The following is a 20,262-nucleotide window of genomic DNA, read 5'->3' on the forward strand; positions in this document are numbered from 1 at the left end:
CATCATTCTTAAATAGAAGACGTTTGGAACCACCAAGACTCTTCCTAGAGTTGGCCGCCTGGCAAAACTGAGCAATCCCAGGCAGGGACTGGGAGAATAGTCAGGATTGAGGGAAAGATGAATGGAGCAAAGTACAGAGAGATCCTTGATGAAAACCTGCTCCAGAGCACTCAGGACCTCAGACTGGGGCAAAGGTTCACCTTCCAACAGGACAATGACCCTAAGCACACAGCCAAGACAACGCAGGAGTGGCTTTTGGACAAGTTTCTGAATGTCCTTGAGTGGCCCAGCCAGAGCCCGGACTTGAACCCCATCTAACATCTCTGGAGAGACCTGAAAATAGCTTTGCAGCTACGCTCCCCATACAACCTGACAGAGCTTGAGAGGATCTGCAGAGAAGAATGGGAGAAACTCGCCAAATACAGGTGTGCCAAGCTTGTAGCTTCATACCTAACAGGACTCGAGGCTGTAATCGCTGCCAAAGGTGTTTCAAAAATGTACTGAGTAAAGGGTCTGAATACTTATGTAAATGTGATATTTCCGCTTTTTAATTGTAATAAATGTGTTTAAAAGTTTTTGATTTGTCATTTTGGTGTGTTGTGTGTAGATTGATATGGGAAAAAGTCAAGGGGTCTGAATTCTTTCTGAATACACTGTATCTGTCATTGTTTGTATTTACAGGGCAGCTGTTACATGCGCCGATAGGCAGCCTTGCGGTAATATGACTGCCTTTAGTGGCTTTAATATCTATTTTATTTTGTGAAGCTCTTCAGCTGTTAATGGTTAGATTAATGGACAACATTCTTCTGATGTACCTGATTTATGTGGCTAGAATGTTGTTGCGACGAGACACTTTTCTTTGATGCTTTGAACTGCATTTATTAGTAATTTAATTTCCTTACAACTTTTGGCAATTACAATAGCTTATGAATTCATTGCTTGTATAGTATTACAATATATTATTGAGACAAACTAATTTATTGCCTTTTTTACTGCCTTTTCAGAACCAGGGCTGATATGGCTGACTTTATAGTTAACATGAGTCTACTCTCCCAGGCTGTGTCACAGCTGAACGTCACCGGGAGCGGCGTAAAATTGGCACAGCGTCATCCGAGTTGGTGGTTGACCTGTTGCGCTCTAGCAACTCCTTGTGGCGGACCGGGCGTCTGTAAACTGACTTCAGTCGCCAGCTGGATTGGTAAGGCTGGCTTCCGGGTTAAGTGAGCAGTGTGTCCAGGACCAGTGCGGCTTGGCAGGGTGGTGCTTCGAAGGACGCATGGCTCTCAACCTTCTCCTCTTCCGAGTCCATAGGGAAGTTTCAATGACGGGACAAGATCTTAGCTACCAATTGGATATCATGAAATTTGGGAGAAAAGGGGGTAAAAGTAACACAAATACATACAGTATATAAAATACTAAAAAATAACATGAGTCTACACCAGACTCTGTGGATTTGTGTAGCTCTAAGAACGGCGTTCTCCTTTAGTAGACTTTCTGGAAGGTTCTATATTTATTTTCTTAGTCAACCTTGTGTTCTGTTTCATTGTGTTCTTGAACGTAGCCCTGTTTCTTTGTGTTCTTGAACATAGCCCTTTCTTTCATTTTTGTTAATTGATTTCACCTGTGTTAGTTACTCATTTAGTCTCATCAGCTCCTTATTTAGTTCAGTTCATTCTGTTTGTGCCTTTGTGAGGTATTGTTCGTTTTGACTCTACTAAGCCTTTTCCTAGCTCGTTTGTGAGAACCAGTTCTCGCCTCCAGTCCTAGTTTTGATTCAACTGCCTGTTTGCCTACCTGTGTATGACCATTGCCTGCCTGTGACCACGATTCCTGCCTTCTGTGAAGGCGAAATAAACACCTGCCGCGCTCTGCATGTGAATCTACACCTTTTTCTCCCTTAGTATTCATTACACTTTCAGGCTTAATCATTTCAATAACCTGAAAAGTCAGGACCCTCGCTAGCTGTCATAACCAAATTATGCATGTTTGTGATGCAAACGAAGGACACTATGCGCAAACTCCAATGTATGCCACATGAACAACATGAACAGCGTCATCTGCTGGATCATTTTAAGATCAGATCATAAAATAGCACTGTGACATGACAATGGTTCAGGTTATTGGAAAGTCTGTTTTGCCTGCTCCTTACCGTACTGCTGATTTGTAAATACAGAGCACAACCATGCAGAGAACCATGCAGAGAACACAACTTTCGCCACCCAGAAATAAATGTGCTTGCTATAGAGCCATCATGATTTGATTCATGCCTAGATGTGTTTATGATTGTTTCATTGTCAGAGGCAGAAATGAATAATTTCTTGGACTCGAGGCTTCAGTGTTAACAGGTGCAATGAATGTCAATGATGCACTCTCATCCCTGCACTATAGCTATTTTATTATAAAACCAATAAAAGTTAGCAACCACATTGCCAGGCCTACCTTTTCATTGACGATGGTCTGTACAAGATCCTCATCCACCCCTTGTTGATCTCTCAAAAGCGCAAGAATTCCTGACTCTGCTCCATCTTAGCTAGCCTATACTCCGGAGAATAGAGGAGGCAGACTATGGTTAGCTAAGTATCCTAGCCTGGCTATCAGCTAAATCAAATCCAATGTTATGGGTCACATACACATGGTTAGCAGATGTTATTGCGAGTGTAGCGAAATGCTTGTGCTTCTAGTTCTGACAGTGCAGTAATATCTAACAAGTAATCTAACAATTCCACAACTACCCAATACACACAAATCTAAGTAAAGGGATGTAATAAGAAAATATATAGTGGGAAGAAAAAGTATGTGAACCCTTTAGAATACCTGGATATCTGCATAAATTGGTCATAACATTTTATAAGTCGCAACAATAGACAAACATGGTCTGCTTAAACTAATAACACACAAACAATTATAATTTTCATGTCTTTTGTCACGCCCTGGTCGAAGTATTTTGTGTTTATCTTTATGTATTTGGTCAGGCCAGGGTGTGGCATGGGGTTTTTGTATTGTGGTGTGTTTTGTCTTGGGGTTTTGGTGTGTATGTATTGGGATTGTAGCTAGTGGGGTTATCTAGCAAGGTCTATGGCTGTCTGGAGTGGTTCTCAATCAGAGGCAGGTGTTTATCGTTGTCTCTGATTGGGAACCATATTTAGGCAGCCATATTCTTAGAGTTTGTCGTGGGTGATTGTCCTTAGTGTCTTTGTCCTATGTGTTCTCTCTGTTAGTTTGCACCAGTATAGGCTGTTTCGGTTTTCATTACGTTTATTGTTTTGTATTGATTCGTGTTTACTTTGGTTTTATTAAACATGAATCTCAATAGCCACGCCGCATTTTGGTCCGACTCTCCTTCACTACTAGAAAACCCTAACAGAATCACCCACCAACAACAGACCAAGCGGCGTGTCAACAGGCAGGAGCCGCAGGAGAAGCAACAAAGGCAGCAACAGCGGCGCAATGAGGATTGGACATGGGACGATATATTGGATGGCAAGGGTTGCTACACATGGGAGGAGATCCTGGCGGGAAGGGATCGCCTTCCATGGGAACAGGCCGGCGATACGAGGGAACACGGTTGACAAGGAAGCCCGGGAGTCAGCCCCAAAAATGTATTGGGGGGGGGGGGGGGCTCACAGGGAGTATGGCTACGCCAGGTAGGAGACCTGCGCAAACTCCCTGTGCTTACCGGGGGGCTAGAGAGACCTGGCAGGCACTGTGTTATGCAGTGGTGCGCAGGGTGTCCCCAGTGCAGGTGCATAGCCCGGTGCGGTATATTCCAGCTCCTCGTATCGCCGGGCTAGAGTGGGCATCGAGCCAAGTAAGGTTGGGCAGGCTCGGTGCTCCCGCACCAGGCTTCCTGTGCGTGTCCTCGGTCCAGTACCACCAGTACCAGCACCACGCATCAGGCCTACAGTGCGCCTCGCCTCTCCAGCACTGCCGGAGCCTTTCTCCTCTCCTGCGCTGCCGGAGTCTCCCGTCTATTCAGCGCTGCCAGAGCCTTTCTCCTCTACAGCGCTGCCAGAGCCTTTCTCCTCTACAGCACTGCTGGAGTCTCCCGCCTGGTCAGCGCAGCCAGAGCCTTTCTCCTCTACAGCGCTGCCGGAGTCTCCCGCCTGTTCAGCGCTGCCAGAGCCTTCCTCCTCTACAGCGCTGCTGGAGTCTCCTGCCTGTTCAGCGCAGCCAGAGCTGCCAGCCTGCATGGAGCAGCCAGGGCTGCCAGCCTGCATGGAGCAGCCAGAGCTGCCAGTCTGCATGGAGCAGCCAGAGATGTCAGTCTGCATGGAGCAGCCCGAGCTGCCAGTCTGCAAGGAGCTGCCAGTCTGCAAGGAGCTGTCAGTCTGCAAGGAGCTGTCAGTCTGCAAGGAGCTGCCAGTCTGTAAGGAGCTGCCAGTCTGCAAGGAGCTGCCAGTCTGCACGGAGCCGCCAGAGCTGCCAGTCTGTAAGAAGCCGCCAGAGCTGTCAGCCTACATGGAGCAGCCAGAGCAGCCAGTTAGCATGGAGCAGCCAGAGCCGCCAGTCAGCATGGAGCAGCCAGATCTTTCAGTCTGCCAGGATCCGCCAGTCAGCCAGACTCTTCCAGATCTGCCAGTCAGCCAGACTCTTCCAGATCTGCCAGTCAGCCAGACTCTTCCAGATCTGCCAGTCAGCCAGACTCTTCCAGATCTGCCAGTCAGCCAGACTCTTCCAGATCTGCCAGTCAACCAGACTCTTCCAGATCTGCCAGTCAACCAGACTCTTCCAGATCTGCCAGTCAGCCAGGATCTGCCAGTCAGCCAGGATCTGCCAGTCAGCCAGGATCTGCTGAAACCACCAGCCAGCCAGGATCTGGTAGATCTATCTACCTGCCTGAGCTTCCTCTCACTCCTGAGCTTCCTCTCACTCCTGAGCTTCCTCTCACTCTTGAGCTTTCTCTCACTCCCGAGTTTCCCCTCAGTCCCGAGCTGCCTCAGTCCCGAGCTGTCCACAGTCCAGTGGGGTTCTGGGTGAGGACTACTAGGCCATGGTCGGCGGCGAGGGTGGACTATCCAGGGACGAAGGGAGAGGGGACTAAGACATTGACTGAGTGGGGTCCACGTCCCGCGCCGGAGCCGCCACCATGGACAGACGCCCACCCGGACCCTCCCTATTGTTTTGAGGTGCGTTCGGGAGTCCGCACCTTAGGGGGGGGGGGGGGGGTTCTGTCACGCCCTGGTCAAAGTATTTTGTGTTTATCTTTATGTATTTGGTCAGGCCAGGGTGTGGCATGGGGTTTTTGTATTGTGGTGTGTTTTGTCTTGGGGTTTTGGTGTGTATGTATTGGGATTGTAGCTAGTGGGGTTATCTAGCAAGGTCTATGACTGTCTGGAGTGGTTCTCAATCAGAGGCAGGTGTTTATCGTTGTCTCTGATTGGGAACCATATTTAGGCAGCCATATTCTTAGAGTTTGTCGTGGGTGATTGTCCTTAGTGTCTTTGTCCTATGTGTCCTCTCTGTTAGTTTGCACCAGTATAGGCTGTTTCGGTTTCGGTTTTCATTACGTTTAATGTTTTGTATTGATTCGTGTTTACTTTGGTTTTATTAAACATGAATCTCAATAGCCACGCCGCATTTTGGTCCGACTCTCCTTCACTACTAGAAAACCGTAACATCTTTATTGAACACACCTTGTAAACACTCACAGTGCAGGATGGAAAAAGTATGTGAACCCTTGGATTTAATAACAGGTTAACCCTCTTTTGGCAGCAATAACCTCAACCAAACGTTTTCTGTAGTTGCGGATCAGACCCGCACAACGGTCAGGAGGAATTTTGCACCACTCCTCTTTACAAAACTTTTTCAGTCTCACAATATTCTTGGGATGTCTGGTGTGAACCGCTCTCTTGCGGTCATGCAACAGCATCTCAATCGTGTTGAGGTCAGGACTGACTGGGCCACTCCAGAAGGTCAGGACTGACTGGGCCACTCCAGAAGGTCAGGACTCTGACTGGGCCACTCCAGAAGGTCAGGACTCTGACTGGGCCACTCCAGAAGGTCAGGACTCTGACTGGGCCACTCCAGAAGGTCAGGACTGACTGGGCCACTCCAGAAGGTCAGGACTGACTGGGCCACTCCAGAAGGTCAGGACTGACTGGGCCACTCCAGAAGGCATATTTTCTTCTGTTCAATGCATTTTATTGTTGGTTTACTTCCTTCTTTTGGGTTTTTGTCCTGTTATGACACCTAACTTATGTTGAGCTTCAATTGGCGGACAGATAGCCTTACATTCTCCTGAAAAATTTCTTGATAAACTTGAATTCATTTTTCCATCAATGATAGCAAGCTGTCCCAAACCATGATGCTCCCTCCACCATAGTTTACAGCTGGGATGAGGTTTTGATGTTGGTGTGCTGTGCCTTTTTTTCTCAACACATAGCATGTTCCTTCCAAACAACACAACTTTAGTTTAATTTGTCTACAGAACATTTTTCCAATAGCTCTGTGGAAATCCAGGTGCTCTTTTGCAAACTTCAGACATGCAGCAATGTTTTTTTTGGAAAGCTGTGGCTTCTTCCATGGTATCCTCCCATGAACACCATTCTTGTTTAGTGTTTTACGTATTGTAGACTCATCACAGAGATGTTAGCATCTTCCAGAGATTTTTGTAAGTCTTTAGCTGACAGTCTAGGATTATTCTTAACCTCATTGAGCATTCTGCGCTGTGCTCTTGCAGTCGTCGTTGCAGGACGGCAACGGAGAGTAGGCACAGTAGGCACACAAAGGCACAGGAGAGTAGCAACAGTACTGAAATTTCTCAATTTATAGACAATTTGTCTTACCGTGGACTAACTTTTAGAGATACTTTTGTAACCCTTTCCAGCTTTATGCAAGGCAACAATTATTAATCTTGGGTTTTCTGAGATCACTTTTGTTTGAGGCAAGGTTCACATCAAATTTTGTGAGTGTTTTTAATGGGGCAGTGCAGCTCTAACCAAAATCTCCAATTTATTTTTATTTCACCTTTATTTAACCAGGTAAGTTAGTTGAGAACAAGTTCTCATTTACAACTGCGACCTGGCCAAAATAAGGCAAAGCAGTGCGACACAAACAACAACACAGAGTTACACATGGAATAAACAAGCGTACAATCAATAACACAATAGAAAAAAGTATGTCTATATACAGTGTGTGCAAATGGCTTGAGGAGGTAAGGCAATAAATAGGCCATAGTAGCGAAGTAATTACAATTTAGCAAATTAACACTGGAGTGATAGATAAGCAGATGGTGATGTGCAAGTAGAAATACTGGTGTGCAAAATAGCAGAAAAGTCAATAAAAACAATATGGTAAGTTAGTTGAGGTAGGTAGATTGGGTGGGATATTTACAGATGGGCTATGTACAGCTGCAGCAATCAGTTATCTGCTCAGATAGCTGATGTTTAAAGTTAGTGAGGGAAATATAAGGCTCCAGCTTCAGCGATTTTTGCAATTCGTTCCAGTCATTGGCAGCAGAGAACTGGAAGGAAAGGCGGACAAAAGAGGTGTTGGCTTTGGGGATGACTAGTGAGATATACCTGCTGGAGCACGTACTATGGGTGGGTGTTGCTATCGTGACCAGTGAGCTGAGATAAGGCGGAGCTTTACCTAGCATAGACTTATAGATGACCTGGAGCCAGTGGGTCTGGCGACAAATATGTAGCGAGGGCCAGCCGACTAGAGCATACAGGTCGCAGTGGTGGGTGGTATAATGGGCTTTGGTGTCAAAACGGATGGCACTATGATAGACTGCATCCCGTTTGCTGAGTAGAGTATCGGAAGCTATTTTGTAAATGACATCGCCAAATTCGAGGATCGGTAGGACTGTCAGTTTTACGAGGGTATGTTTGGCGGAATGAGCGAAGGAGGCTTTGTTGCGAAATAGGAAGCCGATTCTAGATTTAATTTTGGATTGGTGATGTTTAATATGAGTCTGGAATGAGAGTTTACAGCTTAGCCAGACACCTAGGTATTTGCAGTTGTAAACATATTCCAAGTCAGAACCGTCCAGAGTAGTGTCATGAAGTTGGCCTGGGGATAGGTTTATGACAGTCATAAATACCTCTTCCCCCCTTTTTCCTCTCTCTACCCTGCTGATATTACATTTGCAAACCCCTTGGTTAACATAGAGATTCTGGGAACATCAGAAGGTGGGGGGAAACTGGTACTTAATGAATATGATGTCAGTTCGGTTGTCATCTGAGACATTCTCATCAATGATAAGATGACATAAACTCTACAGTGGAAAGTCTACACATCAGAGTTATCGGATTCACATGGAATTGTTGTTCAATTTAAATGTTTGAATATGAAATTATTTGTGATGTGATGAAATGTGATTTTAGCTTCTAAAATGTGAGAATGGGGTTTTCATAAGGTTAGGGTTCTGCTAAATCAGTGGCCCGTCCCTGTGAAGAGTCATGGGTTATAAAACTTTTCAGACACACCCTTCTCGCTCTACTATATAAAGCCTTGACGACAATATAACCTCCTGTTCCGAGGATGTGAGGACGACGGTCTGATGTCAGAATGGTTCAGAAAATAACTACAGAACGAAGCCAACTTCAGCGTGAGTTTTGGTTGTGAATGGTATGAACTTTGAACTCTTATTCACTACAGAAGTGATACCTCCTAGCCGTTGAGTTAGCAACAGCAGCTGCAAACGAGGGTTAGGAAGGAACAGACAGAGTATCCCGTCTATCACACAACGACGTTACTACAACATATCCAATTGACCACCAGAGACATTCTTCAAAGGACAAAGGACTCGTTTGGGCAACACGGCCTTCCATCTACCACCAACCTACCGAAGCGCAGTTCAGAGTAAATATTTATTGCATTTTCCTTTTCCAAATGGGCGGTAATGTAGAATGCATAAAATACTGTATTTACGATAGCACAGCTTCTTCCTTTGGTTCTCAGTCTTCCCGCTCTTTCACTCAAACCCAGCCTCTTTTGTGTAACAAGCTGTCATATCTGTTCCGCCCGCTAGGGACGTTTTCCTTTATGACGTAATTTGTAATCAAGTTATGATTAATTATGTGTGTGTAATTCTGTGTGATTAGTTAGGTATTTAGTAAATAAATCATTAAACCCAATTTTGTATTGCTGATTCAACTTGTTAGCCAGGGTTCATGAAGATGTCCAATAATTTACAACTTTCAGATGAGACTGAATAAAGGTGACGATTAATATTGACTGCTATTGATGTAAAATCTTACTAGGTCTGTAAGAGTTTATTCGGAAGATTACAGCTCTATAAGTATTCTTTCCTGGTGCCCCGACTCTCTAGTTAATTACATTTACATGATTAGCTCAATCAGGTAATGTTAATTATGGAGAAAGGATTTTATAGAATAGCATGTCATATCACTTAATCCGGCATAGCCAAAGACACGACAGTAGTGATGCTAGTGGTACCCCCACAGAGACTGCCAGAGGTCCGGACAACAGCCCCTCCGATTTGACACTCTGAACTCTGTCTAAGAAGTAGTTGCAGAACCAGGTGAGGCAGTCATTTGAGAAACTAAGGCAGTTGAGTCTGCCGATAAGAATCCCGTTATTGACAAAGTCAAAAGCCTTGTCCAGGTCGATGAAGACGGATGCACAGACTGTCTTTTATCGATGGTGGTTATGATATCTTTTAGTACCTTGAGCGTGGCTGAGGTGCACCCATGACCAGCTCGGAAACCGGGTTGCACAGAGGAGAAGGTAAGGTGGGATTCGAAATGGTCAGTGAACTGTTTATTAACTTGGCTTTCGAAGACTTTAGAAAGGCAGGGCAGGATGGATATAGGATCCAATCTCGTTTCATTGATTCAACTCCAGGTTAGTTGACTCCTGACTCCAATTAGCTTTTTGAGAAGTCACATACTTTTTCCAACCTACACTGTGAATGTTTCAATTATGTATTCAATATAGACAAGACAAATACAATAATTTGTGTGTGATTAGTTTAAGCACACTGTGTTTGTCTATTGTTGTGACTTAGATGAAGATCAGATTAAATTTGATGTCAAATTTATTTAGAAATCCAGGTAAATCCTAAGGGTTCACAGACTTTTTCTTGCTGCTGTACATATACATATATGGATGAGCGATGACCGAGAGGCATAGGCAATAGATGGTATAATAGATGGCGTCTAGTGTGCGCTTTGAACTCTCCCAGAGCAAAAAACTCTTTGAATTTAAAATCCGACAATGCTCTGAATTTGACAATGCTCTGAATTTAGCGCAGTCTGGTACTGCAGATTGAATTTATGAACGGCCAGAGTGTCCAGTGTGCGCTCTGAATTTACTAACCGAAAATCTGACAACGCTGTGAATTTATGAACATCCTGGGCTCAATCTGGTACTCCAGATTGAATTTACGATCACACCCCTACTCCTCGGTGTGCGCTCTGAATGCTCTGAATTTACGAACACCGTAATATATTCAGGTCGGGAAGTCGGAGCTCTAGAAAGATGCCCGAGGTCCCGACGTAAAATTCCGAGTTGGATGCCTGTTCCAAACATTTTTTTTCCAGTGGGAGGTCGTTTTTTTCACGAGTTCCCAGTTATCTCGAGTGCTCTAAAGTCAGATATTTCCGAGTTCCCAGTTGTTTTGAACGCAGCATTACCAAAACAAAGACATGGCGGACAATTTCGCTCGCTCCGAAACTTAAACCAGTAGTAGCCACCAACTTCAATGACAATAAACATCCAATTGAAATGCGAATCTGACATTCCCGTGCCCCAAGAACATTGTCACCGATGAGCTACAGTGTTTGATTCATATCAGCCGTTTACTAACAAAACAACTCAGCTAGCTAGCGAAATGCTAATTTGCGACGTTAGCTAGACTTGCGTTGCGAGTTCATAGGGAAATATGCTTCAGGATCAGCGGGTTAGATCTTCCACCATGGGTAACAAAACCAGCTACTAGTTCGTTTTCAGCCACATATGTTCAACTCATAGCTTGTTTATCCAGTGACCACCGCATTTAGAAGGATAGCTACTGACTGAATCGTAGCTAGCTCGCATATTGGCCATGCAGTAAGTAGATAATTGTGAACGCCAAGACAGCTATCTAGCCAAAAGATCAGACACAATAATGTATATAAACCCTAGATTGTAAATGCTATGTATTGGCCATTGAGAGGCTTTGAAGCCACCGTTCGGACTACATTGTCACTCCCCTCCATATTAATACATTGAATTCCACAGTATTTCAATTAAAAGTTTCAAGGACAAAGTACATGTATTTAAGTATTTTTGTTGTTGTAATGAGGACAGTAATCTAAAAATATAATACTTTAAATAAATGTTTAGTGCACATAATATAATGTAACGACTCTGCAGCTCGAAAATGCTTTTGGAGCACAGTCGATAGCGCGCTGGAATTCGGGCTAGTAGGTCGAGGGTTCGAGGCCTACTCCCTGCTTGTTTCCTTGCAATAATTTAAAAGTATGTATGTAGTTGTATGAATAAATGTGGCAAAAACGAATGTAGATATTAAGAAATGCATTTCTACAGCTTCCAAAATATTTTTTTACAACGTCAGTTAGTGCCAAGATGGAGGCACGGAGGCTTCAACACAGCGCCCCCTAACGGCCATCTAGTGTAAATAAATAATTGGTTAGACATAATTACACCATCGGCAACAATAACTGGCGACAAATATTTTCAATGTAGTTTATCCACTGACCACCGCATTTAGGAGGATAGCTAGTTAGCGAGTTTACTGGCCAGGTAGTACACACTAACTAATCGTGGATGCATGACCTATTCTTTGATACATTTAGGTTAACTTTCTTACATAAAGCAACACATACCAGACCGTTTGTGGAAAGGTAAAAATAACAATTAGTGTGCTCGTTCTTTTAACGATTGGACAGTTAAGCTAAAATAGATTGGTAGGTAGCTGCTGATGCTTTTATTTCCCAATTAATTTGGTGATCAAGCTGAAGCTGGGTTTCACAATTGGTCGGTGTGGCGTCACGCACTCAAGTGCGATGTCATTTACAAAATAGCCTCCAATACCCTACTCAACAAATTGGATGCAGTCTATCACAGTGCAATCCGTTTTATCACCAAAGCCCCATATACTACCCACCATTGCGACCTGTACGCTCTCGTTGGCTGGCCCTCGCTTCATACTCGTCGCCAAACCCACTGGCTCCATGTCATCTACAAGACCCTGCTAGGTAAAGTCCCCCCTTATCTCAGCTCGCTGGTCACCATAGCATCTCCCACCTGTAGCACACGCTCCAGCAGGTATATCTCTCTAGTCACCCCCAAGACCAATTCTTTCTTTGGCCGCCTCTCCTTCCAGTTCTCTGCTGCCAATGACTGGAACGAACTACAAAAATCTCTGAAACTGGAAACACTTATCTCCCTCACTAGCTTTAAGCACCAACTGTCAGAGCAGCTCACAGATTACTGCACCTGTACATAGCCCACCTATAATTTAGCCCAAACAACTACCTCTTTCCCAACTGTATTTAATTTTTATTTATTTATTTATTTTGCTCCTTTGCACCCCATTATTTTTTTATTTCTACTTTGCACATTCTTCCATTGCAAAACTACCATTCCAGTATTTTACTTGCTATATTGTATTTACTTTGCCATCATGGCCTTTTTTTGCCTTTACCTCCCTTCTCACCTCATTTGCTCACATTGTATATAGACTTGTTTATACTGCATTATTGACTGTATGTTTGTTTTTACTCCATGTGTAACTCTGTGTCGTTTTATCTGTCGAACTGCTTTGCTTTATCTTGGCCAGGTCGCAATTGTAAATGAGAACTTGTTCTCAACTTGCCTACCTGGTTAAATAAAGGTAAAATAAAATAAATAAAATAAAGTAGGCTCAACCAATCACCCAACGGGATCTATGTCGAGACTCATGACTATTCATACACCCTTACCCCGCCTTCTTACGTATATGCAAGCCCTCCAGGAAGTGTTGATGAAAATAGTATTGAATATCTCCCTTTTCGACCAATAGCGTATAAGCCTGTTTCCATTCCGGTCAATGGAGCTTCACTAAATACATTAAGTGGGCGGACTAAATAGCACAGCAACGGAACAAAACGCAGATTTGTAAAATGTAGGTGTTAACTGCCTCATTCGCTTAAACTGTGACGTCGATCCATCTATTTACGGTATGCGGAAAAAAGCACAATTTAGATGTTGCTGAACGAATTTACAGTCACGCGCCAGTGCTTTGACAGGCAGTGTGTGATTGTCCGTTTCATTACTAGTTACCCGAGTAGATATTCACTCTTCTGAACAATTTATTTTGTGGCATGTCGAGCACAAACTGATAAGATAGGAGGCTAAATGCCAGACGTTGGAAAGTGTGTCATTAATTGAAGGTACAGTATACTACTTCTCAATGTTAATATGCAAATCATAATAAAGTTAGTATGCTGGTGTCAGGAAACACACCAAATTTAGCAAGTGTCTCAAACTGAGCTGGCTAGCAAGTGTCTCTCAAACTGAGCAACCCTGTTGTAATTTCTCCAACATCTTAACTGTTGCAATTATTGTCATAACGCGTCGTATCATAATCTCGTGTTCATTTTGTTTAGTGTTGACCGTTTCCAGTAAACATCTCAAGTCAACAAGTCCGCTGACGATGGCCAGCAGGAATGCCAGTGAGAACACCCCTCTTTTGGACAGCAGCTCTGTGTGCAGGACTGTGTCAGTGTTCCAGGGCAGAAGACTGGCGTGTGCAACGATTCTGCTTGCAGAATCATTGGAACGAGTCGCATTCTATGGCATCACTTCCAACCTGGTTCTTTTCCTTAACAGTAGCCCATTTTATTGGGATGGGACTGAGGCCAGCCAGGCCCCCCTGATGTTCATGGGGGTTACATACCTGATCTCACCATTTGGTGGCTGGCTGGCTGATGCATATCTGGGCAAGTTCTGGACCATTGCTGGCAGTTTGATTCTATACTTCCTTGGCATGCTGTTTTTCCCATTTATCACATATGACTACTCCAGGAATGCCCTATGTGGTGATGAAATTGCATTTCCAGTGCAACCTGCAGAGTGTTTGAGCTCAAACAGTACTCCTCCAAGCAATGTGACCTGCCCCACACGGGCACCTTACTGTGGGCCAGTGATCTACATAGGCCTTGTTCTCATCGCCCTAGGTGTAGGAACAGTAAAGTCCAACATCACTCCATTTGGGGCCGACCAGGTACAGTAAAGCTTATGAATAAGACTTATTCAGAAGGGCTTCTAAGGTCAAAATGAAAACTCAATGAATGTATTGTACTTTACACTGTTGCTAATGCATTGTTGCTAATGTTATCCCATATGTGAGTTTAAGAGTATATATATAACAGCCTAATTTATAAAGTCTGAAAGGTTCTGAACATGATCTTACATTGTTCAGCCTTGTATATGGACTGAAATGGTAGTTGTGGAATAGGCTAAATGTTGATCTAGTACGCCTGTCATCTCTCTACATTTACCACGAGAACTCAATCAGCCAGGCCCCTGCTGGTTTACCCTTTTGTAATTTTCATCATGAAGTTACATTTGGGTAATGCCATCCATCAGGTCTGGTCAACACACCAGTCATCTAAGGCTGAGAAGAATGCTAGATGAGTAATTGTACATCAATTTAGGAAGTGAAACTCACATTTGTCCTGTTAAGTTTCTCATCACAATTCTAGATTAGGCCTACCTGTAAGACCCTTAATGAAAGAGGAAAGCCCATTTCAGTGGGAAATCTGATCTAGCTAACCCAGGCTGTCCCAAAATGTTTTCAGAGTTGGTGACTGATTAGCATAGATTTCAATCCCATTGTCATTTACCACATTTCTGATGTGTGATTGGTTTAGATTTGTTTCATTTTGATTGCCCAGGTTTCTATGGGATTCACAAAGTAATATTGAGGAAAAAAGGTAAATGCCACTGAGCAGGATTCATAGAAATCTTGTTCACCTGTAAAACATGATTAGATTAGCCTATTCATAAGTTACTAGAAATAACTTATTGCTTTTCACAAAGTTCTCTTCCCATTTTTTTTTTGTCAAGCACGGAATAAAAGGAAGATGTTAGCACTGTTTATCACGTGGATGTTATACACTCATTCGCTGCCATTGAAAGATGGGATATACAATAAAATGTTTAATATAATTAGGGTGTTTCTCTTATTAGATAGCAATGTTAGGCCTATGTCTTCAGTTTGATATGATACTACTATTCTGTTTTGTTTCCTAAAGATGCTCATGGAGAGCAGAATGCCATGACAATCCCTTTTGCCTCACAGGTAAAAGATCGTGGCCCAGAGGCCACTCGCAGGTTCTTCAACTGGTTCTACTGGTGCATCAACCTGGGTGCCATCTTGTCCCTGGGTGGTGTGGCCTACATCCAGCAGAACATCAACTTCCAATTGGGGTACATAATTCCAGCTGTGTGCCTGGGTGTCTCTTTCCTGGTGTTCCTGCTGGGGCGCACAGTCTTCATCAACAAGCCTGCTGACGGTAGTGCCTTCACTGACCTGTTCAAGATCCTGGTTTATGCCTTCTGCAACACACAGCCCAAAGAGCCCAACCTGCTACGGTAAGAGGGGCCAGGCAGATCACTGCTGTTACTAAAGCCCCGTTTCCAATGGCACATACAATTAGGGCCAAATTCAAGGTGGCTCAAATGGAAATCTCAAATTCAAGCTGGGTAGAGGGAAATCCGGGCCAGCGCAGCCCAGTTTCACAACTGGTGCCAGCTCGATTAGAATTCTAGCTGGAGACGCCTTTTACTTTTCAGCCACCAAGCTGATCACTGCTGGATGCTGTCAACATTTTTAGTTAGCTAGCTCGCCTGGGCTTGTTGCTGTTAGCTAGGACATGGACAAGCACTACTGCAGTAGTCACACATGGTGCAAATTACCACCATAGCTGGATCCTTCATTCATTTTTGTACTACACAAACTTTTATAAGAAAAGTCAGCTCTCGAATGCTAGCTACCTTGTTATGCTAGCATCGGCGCTAACCGTTTACCTAGCTAGCTAATGTCGGCAAGCTACATACATGGCTGAGTCTGGCTGGAACTGGCAGGAGTATAAGTAATGTTATTTACTGCATGGTGATGGTGAATTAAAGTCTTCAACATCTTGCTAGCTAGTAACATTAGCTAAGCTAGCTGCAGTCACATATTGGGTACCTAGCAACATGACATCATTTGTCATTTCTGGAGGCAGTCTAAGCCCAACCTGGGTTGACTTCAAAATTCCAATTGAAATGCGTCTTTAGTAGTATCAGTATCTATATGTAGGCTAGATAAAAGGTGTGAAAGAGGCTGTGCTCTATCTGATCTCAATGGAAACACAATCTTGACTTTGTAGCAAACATGTTCTAATCTACTTTGGGGTAAAAAAGAAGGCTATGTTATGGTTGTTCTCTAATCCAAGATAGTACCACACCACTAGGTGTTGATCGTAGCTCTTTATGTAAGGTGACCAGATTTCTGACATTAAAACCGGGGACATTTCCAGTTCGGCGGTCAATCTATCATTAAAATATCCAATGTTATTATCTATGAAATAAAAAATGGGGACAATTCCGGTTTCATGTATTTAGTCTTAACAGGCACACTGTGATAGACAGAAAACAACTATACTACAGAAACACTACAGACAAGACAGAACTGTCTGATCTGAACAGCCATTCAGTGGTCCTGGTAGAATAAGAGCAGAGGAGAACATGAGCAAAATTTAAAAAACAGACAATAGTATATGTGAAATACACTGCTCAAAAAAGTAAAGGGAACACTTAAACAACACAATGTACCTCCAAGTCAATCACACTTCTGTGAAATCAAACTGTCCACTTAGGAAGCAACACTGATTGACAATAAATGTCACATGCTGTTGTGCAAATGGAATAGACAACAGGTGGAAATTATAGGCAATTAGCAAGACACCCCCAATAAAGGAGTGGTCCTGCAGGTGGGGACCACAGACCACTTCTCAGTTCCTATGCTTCCTGGCTGATGTTTTGGTCGCTTTTGAATGCTGGCGGTGCTTTCACTCTAGTGGTAGCATGAGATGGAGTCTACAACCCACACAAGTGGCTCAGGTAGTGCAGCTCATCCAGGATAGCACATCAATGCGAGCTGTGGCAAGAAGGTTTGCTGTGTCTGTCAGCGTAGTGTCCAGAACATGGAGGCGCTACCAGGAGACAGGCCAGTACATCAGGAGACGTGGAGAAGGCCATAGGAGGGCAACAACCCAGCAGCAGGACCGCTACCTCCGCATTTGTACAAGGAGGAGCACTGCCAGAGTCCTGCAAAATGACCTCCAGCAGGCCACAAATGTGCATGTGTCTGCTCAAACGGTCAGAAACAGACTCCATGAGGGTGGTATGAGGCCCCGACGTCCACAGGTGGGGGTTGTGCTTACAGCCCAACACCGTGCAGGATGTTTTTCATTTGCCAGAGAACACCAAGATTGGCAAATTCGCCACTGCCGCCCTGTGCTCTTCACAGATGAAAGCAGGTTTACACTGAGCACATGTGACAGTCTGGAGATGCCGTGGAGAACGTTCTGCTGCCTGCAACATCCTCCAGCATGACCGGTTTGGCAGTGGGTCAGTCATGGTGTGGGGTGGCATTTCTTTGGGGAGCCGCACAGCCCTCCATGTGCTAGCCAGAGGTAGCCTGACTGCCATTAGGTAACGAGATGAGATCCTCAGACCCCTTGTGAGACCATATGCTGGTGCGGTTGGCCCTGGAATCCTCCTAATGCAAGACAATGCTAGACCTCAGGTGGCTGGAGTGTGTGAGCAGTTCCTGCAAGAGGAAGGCATTGATGCTATGGACTGGCCCGCCCGTTCCCCAGACCTGAATCCAATTGAGCACATCTGGGACATCATGTCTCGCTCCATCCACCAATGCCACGTTGCACTGTCCAGGAGTTGGCGGATGCTTTAGTCCAGGTCTGGGAGGAGATCCCTCAGGAGACCATCCATCCTCATCAGGAGCATGCCCAGGCGTTGTAGGGAGGTCATACATGCACGTGGAGGCCACACACACTACCGAGCCTCATTTTAAGGACATTACATTAAAGTTGGATCAGCCTGTAGTTCTCATTTTCCACTTTAATTTTGAGTGTGACTCCAAATCCAGACCTCCATGGGTTGATACATTTGATTTCCATTGATAATTTGTGTGTGATTTTGTCAGCTCATTCAACTATGTAAAGAAAAAAGTATTTAATAAGAATATTTAATTCATTCAGATCTAGGATGTGTTATCTTAGTGTTCCCTTTATTTTTTTGAGCAGTGTACTTACCAATCTCATCGTCTTATTTCTTAATTAAGTTGTTAACTACATAATATACTTATACCAACCTAATCTGTATATTTCTCAGCAGAATGTATCTTCTTCAGGATTGCTCTGTCTTTGGCCAGCTTTTCCATGAACTCCTGGCAGGGGAGGTTGAAGTTCGTCTTCACAATAAGCATGGCCTTGATGGTAGGAACAGTGAACCTATTTCTTGCTGCTGTCCATATATCATTCATTTGGGAGAACACTCTCGACTGGTGCATTACTTCCAGATAAGCACTTGACAACTTGGCTAATCTAGCCACGTTAGTGTGGGATGTCGTTCTCTTTGAAGTTTGTAACCACCGTTCTCCATCTCTGACTAAGCGGTATCTCCAATGTTTTCCATTGTTCAAGCGATTCCCCCCTTTAGGAACTCTTGCAGGCCAGTAACCTCATCAAACAATGCATCCTCATTGATGGTCATATTGGGGCATTTTTCCTGCAGTGTGCCTGCTGCCTTCTGGATCTCTTCATGCTGAGGTTGCCTTTTTAAAAGGAGACAATGTAAATATTTTAGATCTGTGTGCTTTCCCCATGCTTGCAAGTAGTTCACAGCCACAGTGAAAAATGATTGGGATGTTTTGAGAAAGCTCTCTTTAGACATTGCTCCATTTCCCTCTAGCTCTCTCAGAAGTCCTCTGACCAAAACCGGAATGAAGTTGTCATCACACCTTGCAGTCAATTTTGCCTCAATGTTTCTCAGAATTGCAGCTGACTCCACAGCACAGCAGTCCTGTTATTCAAGCATCTTGATAATGTCACTGAATATGGTCAAGTTTCCATGGACAAAGGCCAGCCAAAGTTCAGTCAGTGGATCTTCGAACATTGCTCGCAGGACAACAGGTCATTTGTCTTCAGAAAGAAAAAAGGATTTCAATGGCACATACCTTTTTAAGCACTCTTTCTAGAGCAGGGAGCATGGACAGCCAGCGAACATAGCTGTGTCCTAAAATGTTATGGTACTCCTGGCCAACAAACTCACAAAAGCTCTTCAGTCTTCTACTCTGATGGTGAAAATATGAAACTATCCAAATATCTTTGAGCAGGTACTCAACATCAAGGGGAATCATATCCAAAGCTGTTCTGGCTGTGTTATGAATGATGCCAATCACCTCTCACTGCAGAGCATTTTTAACTTTGGTATGGACATTGACCCTCCCCAGCCTATTCAGTCCTCCAAAGTTGGTATTTGTGTTGTTGGCAGAGAATGCCACAACTTTGTTTTGCAGGTTACATTTTTGGATGACCACCAGGACCACTGCTGCAACCTCCTCTGCTGTTTCTCCTTTCAATTCAACAAAATCATGCAGTTTTGTTTCCACAGATGTGTTGCCACCATATATCTGACTACTACTGGCAGCAGCTTTACATGTCCATGATTGGATGCATCAATGGACAGGGACACAAATTCAACGTGGTCTAGGTCCTGTTACCAAAGTAGTTGCCCATGGTGCTAACACGTTACTCACTATGGCTTCACATTTTGTCCGAGCACATGTAGACTTCGGCTCATAAAGCTTTCGTGTCAGTTGTGCTGTGCAGTCCATAGATCTGTAACTATGATTGTGTCGCATAGTGTGGTATGCAAAGACACCCTCCTGCACAGCTAAAGCATATTCTTCTTGGGAAGGCTACCTTCTTGAAGAATGTGGTGACAGAGGGCATACCAACATGGGCAATCAGAGGGGATTTATGCTTTTTTTGTCTGATGCTCTACCACTGCCATTCTTCCCCCGCTGCCAATTGGAAAAGAGGAATTACAAAGGGTGCAGTTAACCATTCTATCATCTTGACCTGAGCGTATAAATGGAAATTCTCTCATGTCATTAAAATGGCATTTCTGTTTATTGGAAAGAGCTGCTGAATTGCAGAGCGCCAAATTTTAAATTACTAAAAATATTTAATTTTCATGAAATCACAAGTGCAATATAGCAAAACACAGCTTAGCTTG

The 20,262-nt window shown here is 44.0% G+C and overlaps 1 protein-coding gene and 1 long non-coding RNA gene across 2 annotated transcripts in view; both read left to right on the forward strand.

The window, feature by feature from the left end:
- Positions 1-481: 481 nt before the first annotated feature.
- Positions 482-1,873, forward strand: LOC109871872 (uncharacterized). The gene is made up of 2 exons (XR_004208646.1): positions 482-716; positions 1,005-1,873. It is a non-coding gene; the product is annotated as an uncharacterized LOC109871872 (long non-coding RNA).
- Positions 1,874-13,127: 11,254 nt separating this feature from the next.
- Positions 13,128-20,262, forward strand: part of LOC109878796 (solute carrier family 15 member 4) — a 45,571-nt gene continuing 38,436 nt past the window's right edge. The window contains exons 1-3 of the mRNA XM_020470999.2: positions 13,128-13,343; positions 13,560-14,176; positions 15,257-15,549. Of these exons, the coding sequence (XP_020326588.1) occupies positions 13,607-14,176; positions 15,257-15,549 (863 nt within the window). The 5' untranslated portion in view covers positions 13,128-13,343; positions 13,560-13,606. The remainder of the gene's footprint in view (positions 13,344-13,559; positions 14,177-15,256; positions 15,550-20,262) is intronic.

This window comes from Oncorhynchus kisutch, linkage group LG3 (assembly GCF_002021735.2).
Source record: "Oncorhynchus kisutch isolate 150728-3 linkage group LG3, Okis_V2, whole genome shotgun sequence".
NCBI lineage: Eukaryota > Metazoa > Chordata > Actinopteri > Salmoniformes > Salmonidae > Oncorhynchus > Oncorhynchus kisutch.